Here is a 21,509-nt window from a genome sequence, read left to right on the forward strand (position 1 = left end):
TTTCCTTCAGAATTTTATTTTTCAAAATGACCAGAAGACTTTCACAGGTAGAGGTTTGTTTTTCAAATGCCAATCTCTTTAATATAAAAAACAATATATGCTGGAGACTTGGAGAAACGTTTTCACATCCGTTTTACATTTTGTTTTCAGCTCTGACATATTTTATGAGAGGATGTGTCACTGGGAAACGTCTTAGCCCACGTGCGCTGCTGTAACAGAATACCACTGAGGGGCTTTAAACAACAGAAACGGCTCAGAGTTCTGGCACTGGAGCTCAAGGCCAGGTGCCCGTATTTGTCGGGTTCTGGTGAAGGCCCCCCCCCCCCCGGCTGCTGGGTGCCGACTCCTCACTGCCCCCGCCAGGCAGGAGGAGCTGGAGCCTCTTAACAAGGGCGCTGATCCCCGACCCGAGGGCTCCACCTTCACGACCTGATCACCCCCAAGACCCCAGCTCCCACCACCATCACAGTGGAGGGTAGGGTTTGAACATGAGTTTTGGGGGATGTAAATATTCAGACCATAGGAGGAATTTTGAAAATATAAGGCTATTAAGTAGGTATATTAAGCCTAAGCTGAAGCTCGCACGAGATGATGGAAGTAAAATACATCACGTGGAAGAACTAAAACAATACGCCAGAGGGAGCCAAAATAAAAAGGTAGGGAGTGAGGAGGGCTGAATGGAGAAGGAAAAGACTGTAGCTTTACTAAAAAATGTACTTGTTCACATCTGTAAATTGAATGCAAATTTCCCTGAATTCTGGAACTGTGATACTAAAATAGAAGTAACTTTGGTAAATAAATCATATGCCAGAGTGGAATTTCAAAACGTTTCATATTCCTAGCATCATTAAAAAACTAAATCTCTGTCAGTATTACCTTAAAATATTTTTTGTCAGAAATATAGTTTTGGTAATAAATCACTTAATAAAATTATATAAACATAATCTGATATGCCATACATATGTAATCTTAACACAGTAATATGAATACTCTTTATGGTATATTTTACATAGGAATATAAGTTATTTTTAGATTATTTTAAAAAGTGGTAACAAGTTCACAGGATTTAACTATCTACCCAGTTAACTCTAGTGCCCACAACCCATATTGCACAGATACAGATTCCCTGTGAGCTGGTCAGGGTCCCTGCAAAGTTCTCCAGGACGCAGAGGTGGCCCCGGGAGGTGCTGGTGGAGTGAGAGCTGCCTTCCAGCTCAGGGAGGTTAGGGGAGGGGTGGGGACGGGGGCAGATATGGAAAACTGAATCGAAAGTTTCCGATATTGTTAAATGGTCCACCACCCTCCCTTCCTCTAAGAAATGTTAAAAATTTTTTAATTGAAAGTCTCAATCTTCAGTAAAGTTGTCTTTTAGTACATTCAGTCAAGAAAGCTTAATTCTCTTCCACTATTTTCCAACTTTATCACCAAATATCCTGAAGATACCGTTTTTCTTCTTTTAAAGTAGCCAATGTTCTCATTGCTTCTAGTTTCTCAACTCCAACCTCTTTGCTTATTACTTCCACAAGGGCATCATTCACATCCTTCGCCATATTCTTAGCGTCTCTACAAAAAAAGAACAGCATTGATGTTCAAGAAATGGGAATTTTTACCAAATCCTCCTGAATTCACAATCTCATTGCTGGTGGCTCCACTATCACGACACCTCAGTCCTCCCTCCGTGCATCTAGAAAGTGTCCCACAGGCCTCCCAGCCTCAGTCACCTATCATCCCTGCAATGCCAGGCCTTCATGGGGACCACACTGCTCATGGCTCAACATCCTTCAAGGGCGTCCCTGCTCCGGGAGCAGCCGAAATCTGTGTTTGAGGACCTCACAACCTGCCCCTTCACACCTGTCTTCCCTCTGTTCTCAAGGCACACAGCGTGACTTGCACTCCTGAGAACAAGCTGCCTTTACACCACTAGGCCTGCACATGCATGCTCACATGTGCACACGCAGTTACTCACAGACACATTTTACTGAGCACCTGCTGAGGGCCTCAGCTCTCACTAAGAGCTCTTCCACGTCCCAGCTCCTTCACCCGCAGGACGGGCGAGGCGCCCCTCCCCAGTGCGCCTGCAGCCCCCAAGCAGCACCTGCCATCCCCGAGCATCTGCTGACTGGCCTTTCCCACGGAGGGGGTGGTTTGGGGTGCGGAGTCTACCTCCTTGATGTCCCGTTTCTCTGACATCCGTACAGTGCCAAAGTGCTCAGTACACACTCGTTTGTTTGTTGAATGAATAAAAGTGTCAGACAGCACTCAAGTGTCAGAACTTGAGCTTATCCTGTCACTTACAATAAAACTTCCTGAGAAGATCATGTATAAAGAAAGGCTGTCTCAACTTCCCCATCACGCTCTCTCAACGACTCCAAGAAAGCTTCTGTCCCCGTGGCCCCTCCCCATGGCTCAGGGGCTGCCAGTCACTAAACCTACTGGTCCCTTCTCTGTCCCCTTTTTACTTGACTATCAGCAGCAAAGGCTCCCCCTTGAGACGGTGTCCCCGGGCTTAGGGACAAGTTCGCTCTTTTTGCGTGGCTGTTCCTTCTCAGTCTCCTTTGCTCGGTCCATGTTAAAGTGAGTGGGGTTTCCCTCTGAGCCCTCGCCTGACCAGCTACGAACCCTACCGACTTCACTCCAGAGGGGTGAAAACAAAGCACCAGTTATGGTAAGGAGTTATTTCTGGGTTAATGTTTTAAGAGTTTGGATGTTTAAGAAATCCTCCAATTCTCAATTACCAGTTTCTGATACATCTGTACGTATGTATTTTCACAATGGACTTCAGCTCTATTATTACAGGTGCATCTAAGACGCCAGCCTCTGACACTGACGGCACTGTCCTTCACAAACAAAACGAAGACCAAATACTTCATTAAAAGTGAATGAAAACGTAAACTGACAATCTCTGCCCTTTAAGACCTAAAGCAGTGGTTTCTAGCTGAGTCACTAACGGGTCGTGAAATCAACTTAGTACCCACAGACAGTTTTTTTTTTAATGAAACAAACAAAGCAGAAGTCATCAGAATGTGTCATAAAGAATTAAGTCAGAAAAGTTCGTTCTTGTTTCAATTATACTTATAGGTCATTATGCCAGTATTTCTTTTTCTGTATCACAGCTTAAAAATACCCCAAAACTTGACTTGGTGACTTAGTGAATGTTTCAAATGCCAGGGATCTATTAGAATAAAAAAGAATAATTCTTTACTTCAAAACTCCTTTTTAAAAATCTAGCAAAAATTCCTTGAGTTCCATTAAAACGAGCAGCCAAGATCCTAACATTTTTACTCTCTTTGGTGATCTCAGGTTTCCATAACGAATGCTTACTCAAAAAATAAAATACAACCTACGAATGACTCCTGGCTATGCCCACTCTGACATTACAAATTACGCGCTGAAGAAAAAGAATCCCAGATCCACATTCTGAGTCAAAACCAAAGCTTTTCTCCTTAGCTAGGTCAACTGCACAAAGCACACACTGCGACACAACAGCATGCATCCTGAAACTCCAGGTTAAAGGGTCACCAGCTTAACACGGCATGACTTTTAGAGCCTAAAACATGTATTTAAAGCAGCACAGACCACTCCCCAGTGCATGACTTAATTTTCACCATTTTCCTGGTAACAACAATTTCGTGACTATTAAACGTATTTTAAAATCATACCAGAATTTGTATTTCTATCCCTGTCCTTAAGAATCAAATCTTTCACCCGTACGTGTCTAGATTATTAACTGATCGGCCCTGTTTCTTTAGCAAGCATCACCGACCGCCCTCCCCTCGCCACCTGAGCACGTGGCCACTTACCCACACACGTAAATATAGCCATTCTCGTGAAGAAGGACCCTCGCCACCTGCTTGCTGTGACGCTGGATATGGTCTTGCACGTACTTCACTGGGGCTTCCTCCTCCCCCACACGAGCATCTCTTGAGAAGGAAACTTTCAAGTGAGTTAGAATTCCACACTTAAGGAAATGTCTGAGCTCTTCTCTGAAATGCAAAACATACAGGTCGCTAGAAGGTTTGTAACTTAAAGCTGAAAAGGTCTGAAATGAGAACTGCCCACTAGCAGGGAAAATACCTGAATAAATAGTCCCTGTCCTTGTGTCTGCAGCCAAAGAACAACCACGTCGCTCCGAAGCGCCCGCCCAGGTGCTGCTCTCGGAGTTTCTCCCTACGTGAAAAAGCAGGTTGAGATGCTTGATAGAAAGAACAGGTAAAACCAATCTCTGTTTGGTCAGGAAGTATCACTGACAAACCCAGATGGGCCTGCAGAACCCACCTCTGCGGTCACACAAAGTCCACTTACTGAATTCACCCCTTACCACCTGCGGGGAGCCTGAGCCACTGCAGCAGACGCTGAAACGAGCTGGCTGGCGAGCCGTCGTCACCTACGCGCTTTCTACGTCATCTCTATCATGGGCTCATTCAAAATACCAGTGTGAAGCCTAACTTCTACATTAAATATTAATTATAATTTTATGAATAAAATTAACTCAATTCATAAAATGGAAAAGTGGCTGAAAAGGTAGGATGACTTGCTGTGAAACGTTTCAGAAATAATGGCCCCTCCAAGGATCACACTGAGTGTATCTGCCATTACCTTTTTGCTTTAAGGAAAGAAATAAAACAAAAGAAAATAAAACAGCAAAAAAGACTCTGTCCAAAGGGTACTGCTACACTGTCCAGGGAACATTACATAAGAATTGTTATTTCACAAGCAGGAAGAGAAGCACAATTTCATCTACTTATTTTATATCAAATAGTTGTGTTCTGATACAAAGATACATGTATTAATATCATTCTGTTGAAAATTACTGGTGTCGGGGGTTTAACTTTGAAACTTGTGGTATAACTGGATCTCTGTTACTGCTGACTTCATCCAGTTAAGGAGTAGCTGACATCAGAGCAGCATCAAGGTGTGCCTGAGATCTGTCCCCAGCTACATGCACTATAAACCACAGTGCAGTGGGGGGGGGGGGCGCTGGGGGGACAAGACGGGACATAGCACCGCAGTGGAAAGGGACGTTTCAGCACAGAGCCGCATCCCCAGAAGATACATTTACTTCTCCCATGGGGACAAATTATGCTATCACACACTTGATAATGATTTTTTAAAATAAAAATTTTACAACCAAAGTCCAATGTTCTAAAAACTACCAAAGAAATAGAAAAGTCCTCTATTATATTCCCACCCAGAATCTCAAGGGGTACATTTCTCACCAGCCAAAGAAAGCACATACCTGTGCTGCAGGAAACCAATGAAGGGCGCCACGCCCGCTCCTGGTCCCACCATTATGACAGGGGCGGAGGGGTCATTCGGTAAGTGGAAAAAATTTGTCGTTCGAGGAGAGATGGATATCTGAAATATTAAGCCAATGGTCGTAAGTTCAAAAAATACCTAGACAAAAACATATAACCAAGGTGATCTCTGCTGAAGAAACCAGGAAGTACGACTTCCCTCAAAGAAGCATCATAAAACTAAACTGCAGCATTAAATCTCACTGAAACCACAAACACACCTGTCAACACAGAGAAATGAGTCTGTCTCACAAATTTTTCTTTTCTATCCAAGTCAAAGGTGTTTTAAGAATGATACGCATGATATTTCTGAGGAAGAACACTGAATAAATAATAATCAGATTCTTTTTCTAGGCCCAAGAAAAGGATCTGCTTCCTAGTAGGCAACTGATTCTATGCAGCATGAAGAAATGCACAAAAAACAGACACATGACCTTTCATGTTAGGACATGAAGGACAATGAAGACTGCCCTCGAGATGGGGAGATGGCTTTAGGCCCAATCTGGCAACCAGAAGGGGAATTAAGGGGCTGCTCCGAAGATGTAGAGAACTGGGCTGTATCTGTTACTCTAGGTCCAATGTGATTTGTGTTTTGTTGCAAAACTAGAAGAATAAGTGATAGACAGATAAGCAAAATCTTTTGGTTACAATTTCGAAAGGTTTTCCTTCTAAATCATGTGCCAAGGATGCCCACAAGTTATCAATTTGTAAACACGTGTATCTTCCAGTGCCTGAGTGGCACTAACAGTCAAGAAAGACAGGAATCTTTCCCACATTCCTTGCCTGTGTAACTAAGTATTTTAACCTCTATTAGAGAAAAATCGTATGAAGTTCATCAACAGGATGAACACAGTACTTTCTAAATGAAGAACTGGCAGAGCTGTGTCAAATGGCTATGGTTTCATTCTCGTTTTGGAATGAAACTGTGATTAACATCACATTAGCCTGATTCACTTGATTCCTTCCCTTACTTTCATGGAAGGTACTCAACATGACAAGCAGTACAACTGAAAAATGAACAAAACCACCTCCATCTTTGTGTGACTTACATTACATGGGTGGAAAAGACAATAAACACACATATATCTATGGACTGACAGGTAGTGGTAAGTTCCAGGAAGCAAAAGAAAACAGGATGTGAAGGGTGCGGCAGGAAGTGTTAACGAGAGCTCACTGCCGTCTTCCAGGCACGGGCGGCAAGGAGACCAGACGCTCACCGCCGGCTCTCCCCAATGGCTGCAGCTCTGCACCACGATCTCCTCCACCTGGATCCAAACCCGAGGAGCACCCCTGACCTGGATCACCCCACCTGACGTCAGAGGGAAAGGGCAAGGGAGGCGAGCCACATGCCACGCCACCTGCTCAGAGCTCCTGCTCAAAGGTGACATAATCCTGCCTGCTCACCCCTCACTGCCAGGGCTGGTCCACTGGCCAGGCTGAGCATCGGTGAGAAGGGAAGCCTACCCCCTCCACAGCAGGGACACCTGTGAACAACTGTACTGTCTACCAGCTGGGGGAGGGCGTGTGGCGGACGGATCGTGTGAACGTTAACGTGGTCTCCACTTCCTAATGAAATACAGTACTATCAGCACGTTGAAATTTAACTAATTTTAAATTGTATCCTTTATATAAATGGGGAAGGGAGGATGGGGGGAAAACGCGTGAAAGAGAATGCTTACTGTTTGTAAGACGTTATCAATATGCTTTTGTGTAACATTCTGGAGAGCATCTGCTGTGATCATGAAGTGACGTAATACTTTATGTCAGTACTATAGTGTTTCTTTTCAAAAAAGAAATCTCCCAGGTTCTCAGTATTTTACTAATGCATAATAATCTAAGAGTCCAAGGGCCACACACAGCAAAGCACCTGTTCCAGGCAGCACACTGGGAAAATACCAAGTTAAAAGGCAATTTCAAGCACTAATCTTCCCTTAAGCCTCAACTATATACCAGAAATCTTAATCCCCACTAAGTGCTTTCAACTTCAGTAACTTACAGCAACCAAACCAGTAGTAAGATAACACTACAAATGATGTGTTCGTTTTTCAATACCATGGAGACTTCATGATAAAGACTGATATTTTTTTTTTTTAAATTTCAACCATCCTCACCAGTGAGGAGGGACAACAGTAACTGGTCCCCAATGTGTGGTCTCTAATGAGATTCTACCAAGTGTAGATCAAAATACAAAATAATACCACGGCCCTGACAAAAAGGGAAGGAACAACGGCAGGGGAAAATCCTACTATTCATAGTTGAAAGACATAAAATTAATCTTCAGTTGTCAACTGACTGCCATTTTAAAGTGACTTATTCGGAACACAGGATACAGACTGAACGTAAGATGAGCTGTTTCGCGTCACCCGACTCTTCCTGAGCCAATCTGCCAAGAATATTAACAGAAAAGGTCTCCTCCTCCACGACTGTGACAAGCCAGGAGGAAAGACTATTATCTGAAATCCACACGTTACATATTTAGAAAATACAGACTACTTAACAGTGAGTTAAAGTAATGTTTCCTGACTTTCCAAAAGAGATTTTAAAATTCAAGTGTGGCATAAATTTCCTCTGAAACACGCTGACGGCAACGGACAGAGCAGGAGACACTCCACTGCTGTTTCTAACCAGGCAAACGGCATAGTTTCAGTGATCCCGAAACCGCACACTTGTCATACCTGGGGAGCCAGGGCCTCCTCGCCGTCTGCAGGGGGCGCACGCGTGTTTGGCTGAAGCATCGATTCAACCAGCGTGGCCAGCCAGCCTGTGCACACGCCCCTGCGCAGGATCCCCGCTGCGGAGTCAGACGGAAACTCCACAATGTTAAAAATGAAATGAAGCTTCCCTGGGTGAAACAGACTGGAGCTACAAAGACACAGAGATGGGGTTTTAAATGCCGCATTAGGATGAGCACACACAGGCCAAACTAGGCCTTCTCACTGCACTGAGGGGTGTTTCCTAATAGGCTCTGACTTACCTTCTGACTCTTCCAAGAGCAGCTTTGTTCCCTACTGAAAAGCCACCCCGGCCTCCAGCTTTACATCATTTAGGAAAGCTTCCAGTTACCTGCCTGCCTCCAAGATTACACAGGATTCACACAAACTTCCCTGTCTCCTCCCTACCTCCTCTGCCGCCCAGGGACGGCGCCGGGCACACCAATCAAAGCAGCAGATGGAGGATCTGGACACTCACTAAGAGGGGAACCATGGGAGCCACTGAAGATTCCACATCCTATGAACTCCTGGAGGACAGGAGTCTAAGTCCAGTCTTCATCCTCATCCCTATCGTGTCTGCTGCTGTCTTCCACAAACCTGAGCAGCTTTCAGTAAATGAACTTGCAGCTACTAAAGATTCAGAAGTCAAGGGTTTCATCGCGTCTTAGGAGAAAGACGCCGTGCATCGTGCTAATGAACATCAGTACCTTGCACAGGAGTACGGTCTGGGTTGCAGCTTAGGAAGATGCTCTAGAAGAAAATAATAAGCAGTTATTAATTCATTTCTACTGAAAACAAATTATATGCGAAGGGTAAAAATTCAAGGTCTGAATTTGATTCCTGTTTTCTCTTATTTGGAATATTCAAAACAGCATGTTTTAGTTTTAAATCATATTTTACAGCACACATTTACTTATTTTAGAGTAAATTCACTGTGTCTAAGTAAAATATTACTAAATATTTTTTCTAATTCTTAAAGACCAGACATACCACATTTCCTCACTCTGAACTCAGTATGTCTACCTAAAGGGGGGTTTTTGTTTTTTTTTTTCACCCTGAAGGATGAGAAGAACAGGATCCACGAATGTGCTTCATAATCAGGGAAAAGTACACCCTGTGTGTGCACCTGTGTGTGTACAAACACATTTCTGGGGCACAATGTCCAGAGTTTTCGGATTATTAAGATAATGACCCAAAAAAAGATAAAAGACCACTATTTTAAGGGCTATGGAAAATGCTCAGGCTTGAAATATTTTTCTTTTTTATATTAATACGGCAGTAACAAAAATGGGAGTGTAACAGTGGAATATAATCAAATGATCCAGAAACCAAGTGGTTTCCAGACACATAGGTACACTTTTAAAAGAAGATTAAGAAGTGTCAATATTTGAATACCTAACTGTCCACTAACAGACTGGACATTGTGTTCAGTACGTTATAGACGGTTATTTCCCCAAAATTTGGAAAGACCTTTCTAAGATATCTTACAGTCGGAATATCAGAATAAGGTTTAATAGAGGGCTTGACTTAATACTAACCTTTAAATATATTAAGTTTTCTGACAAAATTAGAAAATAACTAAAAATTTTATAAGTCTCTTTTTTTACATTATCTATGTAATAAGTGATATATACAAGTTTAAAAAAGTAACAGGAAATTTGTAAAAAGGACTGAAACACATTTTCCGTGATGAACAGCTTTACGAGACTTCCTAGAAGTGCCCTACACACATTCTGATGGGTCACCAACCCCTCATTAGCTCAAGACTGGACCGATGAGGGTGAGAACGTTCATTTGAGAGGGAAATAGGAAGAGCGGCCTCACCATCCTGAGGAGGAGGAAGGAAAATACTAATAAATAAAAAGGAAAAGCAAACAGGGCCCGACTTGTAAAGGAGAGGGCCCCCTCCTGTCCTGGGCATCAAAAGGGACCTTGCTGGCCAGCGTCCATGTTCTCCTGTCACCCAAGACTGATGCAAGTCCCAAACATTTCACTGCTTATCTCGATAGGAAAACAGATGAGATGATGAAACTACAAGCACAGGAAATAATAAAGGTTTTAAAATCCTATAAAATTCTTATAGGCACTGTCCCTGGTAAATGTCTCCAGTTCCTGCCACTCCTCTGCGGGAGTATGAGGCCCAGGAGAAACAATCTGGACAAAAACCAGGGCAGCCTTACACTCGGACGTTTTGTGAACGGTCCCTCACAAGCCTAACCCCCAGAGGCACCGTGAGTAAGGCCCCACGTCTGTACTGGTCCAACATGAGGAGCCCCCTTTGGCTCTTCAAAAACCCTAAATTTCAACTTGCCAGGATGGGGCATTTCTGTGTCTGCACACAGAGCGCGTGCTTTATCAAACTCCATCAATAATCATTATCTTTGAAAAAGATAGTTTTTTCCTTGGGAAGCTCGTTTTTAAATAAAATTTGACCAGATGCTTTCTGAAAAACAGAATTAAAACTGGCTGTATTAAGAGAGCAAGTGACAGTGGCAACGTAGGAAAGAAAATTTTTTTTAATGTAAACGCTTGGAAGAGAGATTCTTTAACTTCAAGGCAGTTCAGATGTCCAGGCGCCCTGGGACAAACGGGAAGACCACTTACAGACCAGTCACTGAGCTGTGCTCCCAGGCGCCTGCAGGTAACTCAAAGGCGCTCTTCCCCGGAGAGGCCGCCCCCGCACCACTCACCGAGCAGGAGGCCGAGCGGGGGCCGGCAGGACGGGAAGGCCCGCAGGAGGCCCAGCACGCAGGCACGGGCGTCCCTGACGAACCGGTTGTAGTCGGGCGCCCCCTGCCGGCTGCACAGCTCCTGCAGCCGCCGCCTTTCCGCGCCGTCGCCGGTGTGGTCCACGAGCGCTCGCAGAAACGCCTGTGGCAGGGGCAAAGGAAGGCCTGTAACTACGCATCGTTACCCCAGGCCACGATGCCTGTCCTCGTCTTAGCTGACCACTGCCACCTACAGTTACTGGACAACTGCTGAGTGCCGCTCCTCTGACAGGCACTGGGCACAAGATGATGCCCAACCTGCCCATCGGGGTTCGCAGGCTGGCGAGACCAACGAAGGCACGAAGTCATTAGCGGGGACAGGCCAGCGACCCAAGAGGGGCCCACGGATGTCAGGGGCTTCTGAGGCCAGGGGCTTCCGGAACGAAGGCTGAGCGGAAGGCCGGCCACGGGGAAGGCGGAGTGAAGCACGCCCAGGCGGACGGCGGGGCCACCCCAGGGCCGGGAGGCAGGCGAGGCCCGGCTCGCGGGGAGCACGCGCAGGTCCGCACAGACGGGACGTGTGGCCGCGGGGCAGTGGCCACAGAACAAACAGCGGGGGCCAGGACAGCGAGAGGCCCTGCACGCGGCTCTGTCTCCCCGGAGCCGCAGCGGGAAAAGGAGAGCACGAACAGCAAAGTAAAGCCCCGAATCCCAGCCTCAAGGATCCAAGCGAATCCACACTTGCTCGTTACATTTGTTTCAACGTGCTTCCAAGTGTGCCCATCACGCGGCACACGCGGCTCTCGTTGTTCAAGGGAAGCGAGGCATCTGGGCATGTCACCTGCATCAGTGCTGCTGAAACGTCAGAGGGCACCCCTAATTTCACTCCGTGGCCCCCATGGACCCCGGGGCCTGGGTGCCCTTAGCAGGGACGACTAGGTCTAGCGCCTGCAGGTCACAGATGTCCACTGTCCTCGCCCAGAACCCCTGCCTGAACTCTCCAGGGACAAACAACTACATGGCTTCTTCAAAGCCCCGGACACAGAGCCACCCCTGGGAAACACTGCAGAAGGAAGGAAGGAAGCCCCAGTCTCTGCGAGTCTCTGGTAGAACGGGACTTTACCAAGAATGCTTCGCACCACAATTTCTCCAGTTGATAAAATTTCCTAAGTTACAGGCTAAAATAATAGCAACTATAAATTCCTTAAAATATTTTCCACTTTACAGTTACAGAAAACTTTCTGGTACTGAAACACGAAATACTGCACTGTGCAGAGAACAAGCTAACAAATATAACTAAAATTTAATCTAGAAATATTTTTAACCTAGTAATTCTACTCCGAGGAATTTTAAAAAAGGCTTCAAACAAGTGTACAAAGATGAATACAGTACTAGAATGTTCACCTAGTTTTGTTTTTAACAGTGGAAAACTGTAAACAACCGACTGTCCACAATCAAATCAATTATGTTGCACCAACAGCATCTTTTCAAAGTATCTCCAGCGCCTTTCCATGCTGGGATATCCAAACTCATGATTTCTTTTTAAGTGAAAAAGGCGTGTCACAGAACAGCACATAGACTGCATGACCTCGCTTTTCCTCAGCAAAACAAAACTCAAGTGAGGGTTTGACTATAGAGGACTTTCGTTTCCTAAGTTACTTACTTCTGTGTGGAAATTTTATAAGCAGATTGCTTATGTAGTAAAGAAAAATGTATTTTTAAACATATACTTTATGAAATGTTCAGAAATTATAAAGCTGAACTAAAACTGAGTTATTTAATCAAGAAGTTCACATGACAGTGAACTGTAAATTTACTCAATTGCATCTGGGGCTAAACTTCTCTCTAAAGTAGTTTACTTCCCAAAGACCACAAATGCAGTAAACACATTAATAAATTAACAAACGCATTAATAAAACAGAGACTACACACTGCACGGCGGACAGGGCAACCTCATAATAGCACTATTCATGTTTATTGGCAACACAAGCTCCATTTAATACGAAAATGTCAGTCGTGCCCGGCACAATACTGACATCTAGTGGCTCTTTCTGTCTCCGAATTCATTTAAATTACCAACAAAACCTACCAAACCCCTTCAATTTTCCCTGAAGAATTCTGACACAATACAGATTTCTACACAAAAAGGGTCTTCACAACATTAAGCAGGTGGCAGGTAGCGGAAAGCCCGCCCTCCCCCGCGCTTCCTGTCATCAACCAGGGAAGGTGTCCGTGCGCAGCTGGAGAGCACGAGTCACTAGGGCCACTCTCCCCTCCCAGTGAATGTCTAGTAAATAAAACAGGACTAAGAAACAGCCCTACTTTAACAACCTCATTTCAGTAGAAAACAAAATTTCAAAATAAGCACAACAAAAAACATATTTATCCTTGACAATTACAAAGACACCACACACCCGGGGAACTGTTTTGAACACATGCTGTGAGGACCATATTTTCTAAGCCTTCAAAATCTGCAAATACCAGATTTAATAAACCGTACACAGAGGCAAGCACAGTTTTAAACAGTCAGCCAAACACAAATAATTAAAAAAAATATATATATATACCTTTTTAGGAACTGCTCGTATTTCAAGGCACCAGGTGAAAAGGAAGCGGAGAGAACAGCCCTCGGGTACATGCTGGGGCAAGGCTGCTCCTTTTCAGGAAGACGGGAGAGAGTTCGTGACACAAAGTAAATTTCAATCCCTAAAAACACAAATAGCTAATATTTCACATTACTGTGCTGTCAAAGTATAGTATGACTTGTGACAAAGTTTAGTCAATCAAAAACATCTCCCCAAGAGGAAGACAGCAGAAAAACACACTTTACCAAAAAAATTACTATGAATTCAACAGAATGACTGTATTAGCCACACCCACCAAGTCTAGGTATAACAAACAAGAGGGAAATCACCCACAACCGGGGGACAAAACGCCCATCACCACTGCCCGTTATCCTCATAAAGAATTTCAGACTGACTCAACTCCAGTTCAAAGGATTCTAAGCAGATAACTAAAAAATGACTTCCTTTAATTGTGGAAAAAATTATAATATGCTAACTTAGAAATAAAATAATACTAACTGCAAAAAACAAACAAATCGGCCCAACTAACCCAACCTGCTTCTCCAAAACTAGTCACATTCCTGTTTTCAAGTTTTCCCCAGTCTGCCACAAGCCTGTTAATTTCCAGAGCTTTGAAAAAGTTGATTCCTCAACTTCATTTTCAATGTTCGTAAGTGTCCAATAAGCATAACCTCTATTACCATCTCATTCAGCGTAACTGACCCAGTCAGGGTATCTGATGTGAAAGTTAAGAAACCACCAAGACCAGAGAGCGGTCTATTCCACCGCTGATCGTGGCCGACCCTCGGGTATCTGTGCAGACTTGTCCTCGTCACCTCCAACCCCTTAGCCCGATGACACCCTGAGAAGTAAGAGCAGGGCTGCACCTTTCTTCTTTGTGTCTGCCTTAATTTTCAAGAAGACACGGTGTTCTAGCCTGTCTGCGAGCTGCAGCCTTTGGACTAGGTCCTGTACCTCGGAGTCACTGTTGGGACAGATCACGTTGAAGGCATCTCCAGGCTGATAGGAAAAATTTGTTTTCTAGAGAAGAACCAACATGAAAGAAAAAAATTCCATATAAGTGAGTTTTAGTTCCAGGGTAACAAAACCAGAGTTTTCATTTTACGACCCTTTGAATACATGAATTAGAAACAAAATAATTCTAATTGCAAAAAACAAGCCCAACTAACTGAATAAATATATTTTTAGTGGAAGTTACTTTTAACAAGAAATTCTATAGTTATCCAATGTTTTGCTTTATATCATTGAGTATTCAGACTGGAAATAAAGACTTTCCGCATCTTCTAGAGAGTAAGTTGCTCCAATAAACAGTGTTTCAATGATCCATGTAAAAATTCCTCTGATGAAAACACACACACAGAAACACACACATTACGCGCTAAAGCTACTACCTTTAGGGCCACCTGCGTTGGCTTCCAATCTCCTCTCTTTACTCCTTTCCTTTGGGGAGGAACTGGGGTGGGAGAGAACACTTTTTTCCCCTTAGTGACACACATTAAACCATCTGGCACCGTACTGGCGGGGAACACACTCGGGCTCCAGAAGGACCCCCTCCCCACAGCACGTCTACTCAGAGGGTGAGGAATGCTCCGAGAGGGCCTCTGACCACGTGTGCCCACAGCCCTAGCTTGTGAAGGACACACACCGGCCCCGCCCATTAGCCAACCCTTGCCTCCTCATGACAGAAAGTGTAAAACAAAAGTAAAATGTTTTGAGGTACATAGGATATTTAACACTACAGGTTATTTAAATGTTCAAATGAAACGTGGAACTACTCAATAGTATGTAAGCAAAACATCTAGCTTCGACACCTGTCATTTTTTTCTATTAGAAATTCAACTAACTCTAAAGAGACAGCCTCGACGTGCCGTCTTCTGAAAGCCCAGCCCCCTTCGCAGGCCCCCGTGAAGGTAAAGGTGGAGCTACATGACTCCCAGCAGGTCCGGAGGCACTGAAGGTTCTGGATCAGCAGCCACATTTCCTAACCTGCGGCCCCTGGACGTGGGCAGGGGCCAGGAAAGCTCATGGATGGGTTCAGAGGCAGCACATAAACCCCCTGAAACTGTGCAACACGTTTATAGACAATCACTTTTCTGGAGAGGGCGTCCACAATTTCTTCCAGATTCTCAAAGGAACAAGGACCTCCACTCTGAGAAATGAACGTCACACTCCTGTCTAGCCTGGTCAACTGCCGCTGACCCCAGGTAACCAGCTTCCTGTTCCGGGGCTCTTTCACAGAAAACGCTGCTCTGATTCCTTTATTCTCAATAATTAAGGCAGCAACACTACTCTCTCCAGCTGAACCCTCTCCGGTCACTCCTTGCTTTAGCCCCTCCTTGAAGTGAAAAGAAAGCGGGTATGAGGTGGAGAGGAAAATGATGGGTGAAGAATAAAAAGGCTGATGTCCCACCAGAGACCTCACCCTTCCTGAGTGTGTGGTCCAGAACACATCATGCAAGTCCCTGCCCTCCTTGACAGCACACCTGTGCTCAGGAATAAATTCTGTAACTTACTGAAATGTCCAGTTCTACCAGAAGAGTGGTTTTTATGGCATCTTTTGTAGTCAGCTGAACTGCCTTTGAAATTGGAACGTGAAAAACTGGATCCACTGAAGTCACAGAAGTTTGGCTTTCCTCCTTGAGAAACGAATGTGATAAAATATTACTAAATGCAATTTTCAATTACACTTACCATTGCTTCACTAAGTGATGAGGTAAGAGCTACCACATCTCTGGAAATGCCCTGGCTATTTAAGTGTTCTTTTCTAAGGTAAACGGCTACAGACATATTCTGCTCAGTCTTTCAGAAGAGAAGCTCATCCATTTCCCAGCCTCCCTGGTTATTAGACTTTGCTTGGAATTTCTGAGATACATGGGAAACGTCAGATACTAGTATTTTCACAAAAAGGTCCAATAGTCTTCCTAACAAACTTATGCAAAAAGAAACAGTACACTTGCACACTTCAGAGATTCTAAAGGAAATGACAAGATGTTTATTAAGGTTGGCAGCTATCTATACAGATGGTCACAAGAACCCTCAGAGTGGTGGGCAGTGCTGTTCAACAGAGCTTCCTCGATGACCGGATGTTCCACGGCTTCACTGGCCCCATACAGGAGCCACAAGCCACGTGTGCCCACCGAGTACTGGAAATACGGCTAAGAAGTGTGACTCAGGAACTGAACTCTTAAATTTAAATTAATGAAAAATAAAATTCAGTAGCCACCTGTGGCTAAGTGTGAAAGCCAGAGGACTTCCTCAGTGGCTACAAAGAAGCGCTCACCTCCTGCAGCCTGAGGGCAGAGAAAGGAATGATTCAGGAGAAAAAGATTCTGACTGGTAACTACTCAGTTCCCCCGCCGCAGTGCAGGGGCAGCCAGACGCCACGTGAATGGATGTGCATGGCTGTGTTCCAGTAAACTTCACTTACAAACCGGAGGCGGCAGACCATACTCGCCTAGCAGGCCACAGCTTGTTGGCCTCTGTATAATGTAATTAAAAATCCACCAGCACTGCCACCCAGGGCGCATAAAGTAAAACCGCTCACCTGGCCAAGCGGCTCCTGCAGACACACCTGTAAATACTCTGGTGGTAAAGCGGGAATATTCAGCGAGGCCTGTGAAAGTGGGGGACCCGAACGGGTAAGTGAGGACTCAAAGTCTGCAGCCAAAGCGCTCGATTCTTTGTTCACTGCACTTTGTTCCAAAACTTCAGAATCTTTTTTTCTTGAATTATCTAATCTCAGAAGTTCAACTTGCGATTCAATGTGTAATAATTCCGGTGCCACAGGGTCCGTCCTCGGGGAGGCATCAGACGCCGCTGTGAGGGTTCCACTCATCTCCTCTTTTCCTCCAACTGACATGAAATGCTTGGTGAGGGCGGCCCAGAGTCCGTCAATCCATGGCTCAACCACAAGTTCTAAACTGGACCATTGTAACAAAAATGGAAAAAAGAAATGCCTAAGTTCTCCATTTAAATATACAATGATGGGATAATGGCAGAATCTGTCCATCTGGCAGAACACTACCAAACTGTCAAAAACACTAAATATGAAGGCTACTCAAAATACAAAAAATACCTATGAAGGATTAAGCTAAGAAGCAGAATATTATTGGGTTCATTAGCAGTGAGCTGTAAAGAATATGAACATGTATAAAAGTCAGAGAACAAAAATGAAGATAATTCAGTAATAGGTAACAGGAGTGTGATTTCTCTTAATTTCCTAAAATAGAGGTGGTATTTTAAGAAGTTGTTTGTTTTAGACAGGCATGCATAGTTCTGATGAGGCTAGCAGAACTTACCCCAAATCCAAGGCCACCCTAATATCACAAACAATAATTACATCAAATTACCATCTCTTTTTCCTGGCCTAGCCAATTTACTGATCTTTGCTTTCTATAGATTAAAGTATCACCAAGAAATCACTCCAGATTAATGCTCTTTGAGTAAGTAAACAGTTCAAATCTTCTATCAGTTCTGAAGAATTTTTCTGGTAAAATTTCCAGCAGGGCTGACCACAGAGGGAAAAGCAATAATCCTTTAGGAGAGCTCAATTAATCATAAATACATTTTAAATATGGTAGTCTCACTACTAGCAAAGAACACCGACTGAACAACATTCTCCACACTGCCTGAACAGAGACGCTGGACTCGGGGGAAGGGCCACGGCAGGCTGCACCAGGACATCGGGAATAACATCCTTGCTGTTTTCGATCACAATTCAAATGAATTAACCATTAAATTCCAATTCGTAAAGCTAAATGACCATTAAGAGGAGACACATTTTAGACCTCCATCTTACTGTGACTTTGTCTGTAATTTCACTGTGTTAACTTGGTGATCACACAGTATGCAGCTTAAAATGTGGTTATACAGACATCTGTCCCTCAGGAGCCTTTGGAAAAGTATGTACAATTAGCAGTTCAATAATGACAGCCTCCTTTAAAACACCTTTCTGAGAACTCAGAAATACTAAGATGATACCGGCCATAATCAGAGGGCTCGCGTTCGCCAAGTGCTCACTACACGGCAGGCGCTGTTCTAAAACAACTCGTATTATTTCCCGTGATCCTCCAAAGAACCTCACACAATATATACTATTATTAACTACTTCACAAGGGAGAGTCCAAGGCACAAAACGTAAGTCATCTGACCAAGGTTTCAGTCAGTAGGTGGGGAAAATCAAGGATGTGAACCCAGGTATTTGGACTCCAGTCCATATTCTCAATCCCTTCAACGTGATGGCACAAAATGCCTCCCTGAAAATATTTTAATTTTAGAAAAGGGAGGTTAGGGTGAAAATTTAAGAGATGCAATCTGCTGAAATGCACATTCAAGAATTTTAACACCCAATCCAGTAAATTTTTGGTTTCGGGAAACGAAAAGCCTTTGAAGTAAAATACAGACCGAGTAACAGGACTGATGGATTTTATAAGGTTTAGTAATTAAATAGCTCATACAGGACAGTAAACATTTAATGCCAACAAGGTGGGGGAGGGGGACCCAATATAAAGGGACAAAAGTAAAAGATAACACGCCAAGAAATGTGGTAGAGCTCTGTCCATGTGGAACGTGATCCCTGGGGATGTGGAAACCCCACAGCATCAAAGCTGCAGAGAATGCTGGAAGCAGCGGACTCAAAGGGGAAACAGAAGGGTCTTCAACACCCTTGTGCGAGGTGTTATACGCAGAAAAGCATGACACTTGCTGAAACTATCATGATGTACAAACACAGCTCTAGTAGGTAAGAATTTACTTAACATCCGCAACTGATAGAAAAAAAAATCAAGTGTGTGTGCACGTGTGCGCACACAGTTATCTGGCTAAAACAGTTCAAGGATAAATACCAGGATAAACTATACGACAAGCTTTCTAAAGTCTCTGAATTAACACATAAGAGGACTTAAAAGGCGGCACATAGGGTGAAATACTGATTTGTAAAAAGAGTAAATTAATAAAAGAGAAATTATATTGCTGGTTGGAATGGCAGCAAATGACCTTTAAGATGGTGACGGAGAGAACCAAGGAACCGGTGTGCCCAGAAGGCTCCACCTGAAACGCGTGGCTTGTTGGGCAGGTGTCCTCCCACGAGGTCCCGAGGTCCAGTCCAGTCACCCGCTGTGTGCATGGCAGAGAGAAAGTGCACATGCAATCCGAGTTCCTGCAAATACCTACACAGCTGTAAGACAAAGTAACGGTACTGGGGCACCTTTCCTGATTTCCTCCACTAGCAGTACTGAGGAGGATGAGGCACTTAAGAAAAAAAAGTCAACAAAATAGATAGATCAAACTCTGGAGGATCTTTTTTGGTCCTGGAACTAAAAAAGCAAACAAAACCAAAACTTTCAAGACCACAGTTTTAGTGCGAAATTAGAAGTGAACCCCTTTCATAACCTCGCTGACTTTCATCACATACTAGCCAGGCTGACCGGAAATGACAGAGAAGCGCGTTGCTCTTACCCTACACAGTCATCCGCGTGGCCAGTGTCATAGAAACGCTGGGCACCAAGCTCTTGAAGTCGTTTATCAATTATTTTCCCCCCATTACAGAAGTACGTGTATTCTGAGTCACCCAGACCTAAAGAGCCCAAATAGGTTATTGGTACACAGTAAGGTTTAAATGTAAATATATTCAGAAGACACAAAGCATTTAAAACAATACCATTCCAGGCCCTTGTTGATGGAACAAGAAATAATGTATAACTTCACATTTTCTTATTTTTCCCTTGAGAAATACTAAGTATGCAAATAGAAACAAAACACTTCGGACCACTGTTAACAGAAATGTGTTTCACATTTTTGCTTCCATGCATCTGTGCAAAAATATGGCAATCTGAAAACAAGGATTACACAGGATTAAAAACATTCAATATGTGTATCTGCAGACTTTTCCTAACTACTGTAGGGTCTGCAAACTAGAGCCCGTGGGCCAACGACCACCCACTGCCATTAGAGTTTTGTTAGAACACAGCCAGGTCCATTTGTTTACATCTTGTTATGGCAGCTTTCAAGCTACATCGGCAGAGATGAGTGGCTGTTACAGAGACCACAAGGCCTGCAAAGCCTAACATATTGACTATCTTGTCCTTTACAGAGTTCACTGACTCACAGTCTGGGACGTGGAGAGGTACATCTGAGACATGCTCACCAGCTCTGTTTCTATGCTGATACATTAGGAATTGCTTCTATGTTTCCTGGTAAGAAAATGGACTAACATTTTTATACTTAGTTGAAATTTTAAAATTAAAAGCTTTAATTTTTAGTTGTTTAATCATCTCCATATATTTTCCCTACAAGAAGGTGGGCCCATATTTGGGCCTAATATTGACTAAAAAAGCTAGACAGGTTCTGGTCTTTTTAAATAACTCTTTTGAGGAATGTTTGAAGCAATATGTACATGTTCACTCTTGAAAATAAAGAAATTGGAAAAAATCGAATTAAAGAGATGTAAACACTCTAAAATGCTCTTTTGAATACACTGTATATGATAGATCTTGGCCAGGGTCACAGTCTCACATTTCTAGTCAGTTATTTATCATAGCACAATCCATCCCTGCTAGACACCCTACCAAAAATGGTTCTCAAAGGAGGATACAGGTCACATGCCAGGCAAACGGACCCTTAACTCCCCCTCCGGTTTCCTGTCTGGCAAGCCGGTCCTCCTGATCCTGCAGTATTTTAGCTCTACTTCACAGAGCCCTCACCAGTGCTTCTTAAGCTGGGGTACATATCAGAATCACTGGGAGCTCTAAAAAATACCGATACCAGGATCCAACCTCAGGACAGGTACGTCAGAATCACTGGAGGGGCTCAAAGTAATGGAACTGGAAGGAAAACACCCCCAGCTGATCCCAGTGTGTGGCCAGAACGACCATCCTAGAGAATGAGAGCCACCTGGGAGCTTAAAAAAACCCACAATAAAATAGCTTGCAGGGCTGCTCCTTCAGGGACTGCTCGGGGTTGGACCCAGCCACCAACACTGGGGAAATATTTCAAGGTTGAATCTGAGGTGCGCCCATGGTTAAGAATGCCACTTAGAGGCTCTACGGAGGAGCTGCTGTGGGGTGAAGACTGGGGAAACAGCACATTTTTTACACTCAAATGTTATACATACATAAAATATTTATATAAAACCCACATAGTTATACACCATGGTTTTGAAAGATACATTTAGACCCTAGAGTTAAAGCCAGCAATAGCAGTACAGTAAGTGCC

General features: G+C 43.9%; 1 protein-coding gene across 5 annotated transcripts in view; it reads right to left on the minus strand.

The window, feature by feature from the left end:
* The window catches only part of MTRR (5-methyltetrahydrofolate-homocysteine methyltransferase reductase), a 24,328-nt gene continuing 2,819 nt past the window's right edge, over positions 1 to 21,509 (minus strand). For 4 of the 5 annotated variants that reach the window (XM_006198296.4, XM_072958872.1, XM_072958871.1 and 1 more), the window contains 12 exons: positions 19,755 to 19,872; positions 16,843 to 17,218; positions 15,812 to 15,934; positions 14,165 to 14,318; positions 13,281 to 13,369; positions 10,696 to 10,876; positions 8,713 to 8,755; positions 7,970 to 8,156; positions 5,237 to 5,355; positions 4,075 to 4,167; positions 3,801 to 3,983; positions 1 to 1,563 (listed from right to left, as the gene is read on the minus strand). In XM_006198296.4, the coding sequence (XP_006198358.2) occupies positions 1,422 to 1,563; positions 3,801 to 3,983; positions 4,075 to 4,167; positions 5,237 to 5,355; positions 7,970 to 8,156; positions 8,713 to 8,755; positions 10,696 to 10,876; positions 13,281 to 13,369; positions 14,165 to 14,318; positions 15,812 to 15,934; positions 16,843 to 17,218; positions 19,755 to 19,872 (1,808 nt within the window). In that variant the 3' untranslated portion in view covers positions 1 to 1,421. The remainder of the gene's footprint in view (positions 1,564 to 3,800; positions 3,984 to 4,074; positions 4,168 to 5,236; positions 5,356 to 7,969; positions 8,157 to 8,712; positions 8,756 to 10,695; positions 10,877 to 13,280; positions 13,370 to 14,164; positions 14,319 to 15,811; positions 15,935 to 16,842; positions 17,219 to 19,754; positions 19,873 to 21,509) is intronic. The other variant, XM_031676894.2, reaches the window with a different exon arrangement.

The sequence above is a fragment of the Vicugna pacos genome, chromosome 3, assembly GCF_048564905.1.
Source record: "Vicugna pacos chromosome 3, VicPac4, whole genome shotgun sequence".
NCBI lineage: Eukaryota > Metazoa > Chordata > Mammalia > Artiodactyla > Camelidae > Vicugna > Vicugna pacos.